Below are 5,433 nucleotides of genomic sequence, written 5' to 3'. Positions count from 1 at the left end.
TTTTAGTAATAGTACGCAAGTAAATTTCGGATTAAGAGACAACGAATTTAGAATATTATTGATAATGTTTAAAAAAAATATTCATTAAAAACTTAATAGTGATCACGTAAGAATATATTGACGCTGTTGCTTGTGTGCGTGTAAATTAAGTAAGAAAAACGAAGTCAAAATAAATAGTGTGTGAACATTTCAAATAAGAATGTAATAAAAATATTGGAAAGTTAGCAAAAAACAAGAAATAAGAAGAAGAATTAAAGTGGTGGTGCACTTTGCTGACAAATCTTTTCTTTCATGCAAGGATAAAAGCTTTGAAAGATACCATATCGCAATACAATGTGTGAGTAGGAAATTCGAAATATTGGTAACTCTAATGGCGGCCGCCAACAAATCTGGCAATGCGAATTTGTTTTTTTTTCGCATTTAACAAAACAGCTGAGCATTTTCTTATACGCTATATTTGGCAATAAATAAACCGATTGCCTTCTCATATATGTATGGGGGAATATCGAATAAAAAAAATTACTAAAGAAATATAAAAAAGGGGTAGAATACATCTACGAAAAATAATTCTCCAAAATATGTCTAACAGTGTCTTGCCCAGGGAAGCAGTTCATGTCAAAGTGAAGGCAAGCATGGCAGAGAGAAGTATTTAAAATTCTTTTATTCAAATTTATGTAATTTTTTCTTCTAGAAATGTGAAATAAATACTCCACCAGAATGGCGGAAATTTAGCGTAGATCCGCAAATCATCTCGCTGGAGGTTTTATATTCATTGCTTGCTAAAGCATTTGATATAAAGTCTGATTTTTCCATTAAGTATAAAGCGTACAATCCAGCAGGTAATGAAATTTATCTCTCAGTGCTATCCGATTGGGATTTAGATGCGGCTTTCTTACGTATACATAATATTTCCATTCAGACATCAACGGAGCCTTGCCTTACTTTGCAAATGGATATAAAGCCACATACGAGCGTGAAAGAATGCGATTCCAATTGTGCGACTACACCTAACACTTTAGCCAATTCTGGGAATACCGCTGCAACAGCATTGGCGGGTAGTTCAGCTGCCAGGGATTTGATGTCGCCTCTGCAGCAATCTTTGGGTGCCTCCCAGAAATATATGCAACAAATGCAAAATAAATTGCCCGGTCTCATTATGAACCAAATGGGTAAAACATTTTCCATGGTACAAAAAGCTTTTAATTTGTCAGAGGAAACAATAGCTGCTATACCGCCACGTCCGCCTTTGTGTTGTTAGATGCTTTGGGTCAGATACAAAGAAGTGATGAGTTGCGTAAAGTGATATTCTTTGGCGGTGTTGATCCCAGTCTCAGGCGAGTGGTGTGGAAACACATTCTCAACGTATATCCAAGTGCAACGTATGAATTATATGCGTCGCAAGTCTGAATATTACTATAAACTGCGAGACACTTGGAAAGCAGGCGTTAAAAACGGTGCGTCAAAAATATTATTTAATTCAATAAATATTTTATATAATTTCAAACTCTCTATTAGGTTGTATGGCTACTGGCGAATTAGCTTATGTAACTAGTATGGTCAAAAAGGATGTTTTAAGAACCGATCATTTGCATCCATTCTACGCCAGCAACGACGACGACCAGAACATTGCATCGCTTTTCAATATACTTACTACATATGCGCTTAATCATCCTTCAGTAAGCTATTGTCAGGGCATGTCTGATATCGCCTCACCTTTATTAGTCACCATGAATGATGAAGCACAAGCTTACATTTGCTTTTGGGCGATAATGAGTCGTGTGAAGGGTAATTTTATGTTGAATGGAATCGCAATGACGCAGAAATTTGCTCATCTAACTGAAGCATTGAGTTACTATGACGCAGAATTTTGGGAATACCTCAAATCGCTCACGGCATTCGGAATAGCGCGCTACATCCCTGAGCAGCTGAATTTCCGTCACTGCTTGCGTGACATGACGGAAGAGAAGGACAATTTTTGCGAAGAGGTGATGGGTCGGAAAGTAGCAAAGGACCCCGTAAATAACTTGACACTTACCAGCAAGTATCTTAAGCCGGCGTTCTCGAAAGTCGACGGGACGTTCGACCAAGCCTATGATGTGTTTTACTCAGCAATGGACCAGCACATGGTGCGGGATGATGCACCGAATTAAGTTACTGGGATTCATACTGTTTACGCTGCTAACAGGCAAAAACATCAGGGGGTCAATTGATCGGAACGCGTCTGCATTCTAAGGTAATTACAACATTATATGAATTCACTAATAAATTACTCTCTTACGTTCTCATTTTTTAGTTTGGATTAAAAAGTTCCATCCACACACTTACATTTATGGAAAATCGTGCGAGAAAAGCAGCAAAGTAAAGATAATTGAAATGTTTAATAAATATATTAATAAATTACTTATTTACGTTCTCGTTTTTTACTTTAGATTTAAACAGCGCCGCCGTCCACCGCCTCATATAGATGAAGGTTCACTGCATGCCAAAGGTAAGTTTGCATTTACCCTTTCTTATTATTATGTATGCTTTTATTTCATTTTAGATTAAAAAAAAAAAAAACATACGCACTATCGCTTCAGCAGAATGCCAAAGGGTAAGTTTGTGATCATCTTTATATATGAATGTAGTAATTAAATTATTTTACCTTTGCAGATATCAACAACCGTTCAACACAGCACCACTGTCAAGCAGCATACTGCCGTATATTTATTTAATAATCTTATCTTATCTATATTATTTGCATTTATATTATGTATTTATATTATATTAATAAGCGGGGATTTATTTGTTATTGTAAATATTATTATAGTTTTAAGTTTACAATGGTGTAAGCCTAAAGGGGAGCCAGCTATTTAAAACAATTGGCAACGCGCCTATCACGGCACCTCAAGGGTGGTGTGGAAAACAGTGCCAGGAAGCCGATAAGGAGCCAACTTTGGACAATGGGTGCTGACCATCTAGCAGCTGGCAGTGTGAATGTCACAAATGAAATTCAAATTTTATGAGCGGCAACACCCCAAGAACATCGTTACCGCCCACTATGCGCCAACAACAACGTACTTTTTGCATACGACGCCCTTGCGTACATTATCAACTAGAACTTGTTACTCTGTCCGATATGCTCATCATTACACATTGTTCCTTCTAATTTATTTCCATCGAAGACTTCTGCTTTAGGCATCTATCAGATTTTTGCAACTGCACCGACAAATTTTGCTTATTACCAAATTACGTTAAACTAAAAGACGTGGATTAGATAGCATATATTTTTATTTTATTTTTTTATTTATTTATTTTTTTTTGAATACAAACAAAATTTTATAAATATTTATCAGAAACGATAACAGAAAAGCCATATTTAGAGAACACTTATGATTTTAACACTGCCCTGTCGCCATTAAGATTAATTATTGTGTTTTTCCATTGTCAGACAGTAGAGGCTCAGATGACTAATTATCGTCCCTCTATGAAATGACACTTACATATTTATCAAGTACAGTTGTATTCTAAATACGTATATCACATTAAAGGATTAAAAGAAATCACACAGAGAGTAACCACATTTGCCTATAAGAGACCAATGAACATGGACACTCTTGTCACTTATTATTTGTTAACAAATCTTAAAATACATACATACACAGTTAAACTGAGATAATTTTAAAAATATGTCTGGAAAACAATTTTTTTAAGTTTGTTTTTATGAAGCTTGTTGTCCTGAAATGTTTGTATAAATATACTCCAGATTTTATTAGAATTGACATTACTACTTGGGAAAATGGCAACAAGCAGGTCATATAATCATTTTAGAGTTTTGAAGAGGACATTCTCTGAAGATACAGAGGAAAACCTAGATCGAATTACTATGTTCCCAGATCTATAAATAAACGGCTGCGAGGAATAAACTCGTCAGCCGAAGGATTCAGCAACGAATTGACGGCCAGTGTGTTTCTACTAGTAACTGAAATTGAAGAGAGTGCCGCATTCAGTTTATCATTCCTGGCTTTCTGCCACTCACATAGTTGTGTTTCCAATTCGTCTTCCAACATGGCGTCTATGCGCTCTTTCATCAATTCCTCTTCTTCAAGACGCTGTAATTCCTTAAAAGAGAATTTAATGCAACAATACGCCTTTTTAAAAATGGAATAGCTTCCTTACTATTTTGTCGAACTCTTCTTCGTTTTCCATCCATAAGTACTCAGAGAAATCTTGTTCATCATCTAAATCATTATCAGATTCGTCTTCCACTACATATTGTTCGAATTGGTCACACCAATCGCTTGAAGGAGCTTTCATAATCATTTTAAAGAGTGAAAATTCTTGTTTAAGTTGCGTTATTAATAAACTGAAGCGAAAAGAATTTTTATATATGAATTTTTTATTTTATTCGAACTTTTTTGTTTATTTGACTCCATTAGACGATCAATAAATCGATCTAAGTTTAATTAATAAATTGGTCGATATCTGATCGTCAGGAAACATATTCATAATCTTTATTTTTGATTTACTCAAAACATTCTAATGGGACCCTACATAACTTAGCAGCGATTTTCTCGAGATGTGATGGCCACTGGCTATTATCAAAGAAGAAGTGCGCTTGGTATAGGACAAAGTAATAATTATTAGCAAAATGAACAATTCTTTCATTAAAACAATCGGAATTCATTACGTAATATCATCCGCCTGAGTGACCGATGAGGCAAAGGATCTCTACTAACAACTGAATGGTCGTGAGTTCAAATCTCAAGTGTCCAAGTCCGATAGCTTTAGGCGCTAGTGCTTTAGAAGTTCAGTCTTAGAATTTATTCTTGGGTTAAATTAATCGAATTGTATACCAATGCGCAGTAAGAGAAGAAAAGTTATTATAGTATACAATGCAAAAGTAGAAAACTATGAATGAACAATTCAGAACTTAATTATGATTAAGAATATATATGCTTCGTAGAGCTCCTGATTCTTCCTTCTAGGTGTTGCAAACGTTAGCCATAAATTCCGGAAATATGTATATTGAATGTATAACCAAACCAAATAAAACGTATGCATGAAAGGTTTAACATATATGGAACTACTGTTCTTTAAATTTTAATACTGTGGAGCAAAGCGGCTAGCGTAGGATACATCCGGGCAGCATTAAATGTCCTACGAGGAGTACAAGTGCAAAGGAGTTTCAAGGGGTTTTTAAAAGAAATATAATATATGAGCTGTATTCTGCGCCATTCTTATTTCATCCGACATTTAAGGAGTATTTATGCAAAAACCATCTTAATGTTCATTTTCTGTAGAGGGCAAGCCAAAGCACAAGCTATTTCTTAAAATTTTAAAGAACGTTCTCGATTATTATTATTTTATTTATTATGTCATTGTAATTATTTACCGTTCATAAAAATAAAGTTTACACCAAAGAATGTTTGAATAAATTTCTTTACATGTATT

General features: G+C 34.9%; 2 protein-coding genes and 1 long non-coding RNA gene across 4 annotated transcripts; 2 read left to right on the top strand and 1 right to left on the bottom strand.

Annotated features, from left to right (window-relative positions):
• Positions 1-550: 550 nt before the first annotated feature.
• On the top strand, positions 551-1,011 carry LOC119643595 (TBC1 domain family member 25-like). The gene is made up of 3 exons (XM_038042978.1): positions 551-626; positions 692-839; positions 920-1,011. Exons 1-3 carry the CDS (start codon positions 579-581, stop codon positions 1,009-1,011), a joined length of 288 nt encoding a protein of 95 aa, XP_037898906.1. The 5' UTR covers positions 551-578.
• Positions 1,012-1,258: 247 nt separating this feature from the next.
• Positions 1,259-3,327, top strand: LOC119643594. 2 transcript variants are annotated; one of them, XR_005248343.1, is made up of 6 exons: positions 1,259-1,454; positions 1,516-2,233; positions 2,294-2,358; positions 2,430-2,488; positions 2,543-2,593; positions 2,653-3,327. It is a non-coding gene; the product is annotated as an uncharacterized LOC119643594 (long non-coding RNA). The 2 variants fall into 2 exon arrangements; XR_005248342.1 differs by having other exon boundaries at positions 2,430-2,593.
• A 92-nt stretch (positions 3,328-3,419) lies between these two features.
• On the bottom strand, positions 3,420-4,401 carry LOC119643593 (polyadenylate-binding protein-interacting protein 2-like). The gene is made up of 2 exons (XM_038042976.1): positions 4,159-4,401; positions 3,420-4,100 (listed from the first exon to the last, which is right to left on the bottom strand). The coding sequence occupies exons 1-2, from the start codon at positions 4,300-4,302 to the stop codon at positions 3,864-3,866; spliced, it is 381 nt and encodes a 126-aa protein (XP_037898904.1). The 5' UTR covers positions 4,303-4,401; the 3' UTR covers positions 3,420-3,863.
• Positions 4,402-5,433: the final 1,032 nt, after the last annotated feature.

The sequence above is a fragment of the Glossina fuscipes genome, unplaced genomic scaffold (assembly GCF_014805625.2).
Source record: "Glossina fuscipes isolate IAEA_lab_2018 unplaced genomic scaffold, Yale_Gfus_2 61362, whole genome shotgun sequence".
In the NCBI taxonomy this organism is placed as follows: domain Eukaryota; kingdom Metazoa; phylum Arthropoda; class Insecta; order Diptera; family Glossinidae; genus Glossina; species Glossina fuscipes.
This window is presented reverse-complemented; position numbering and strand designations above follow the sequence as displayed.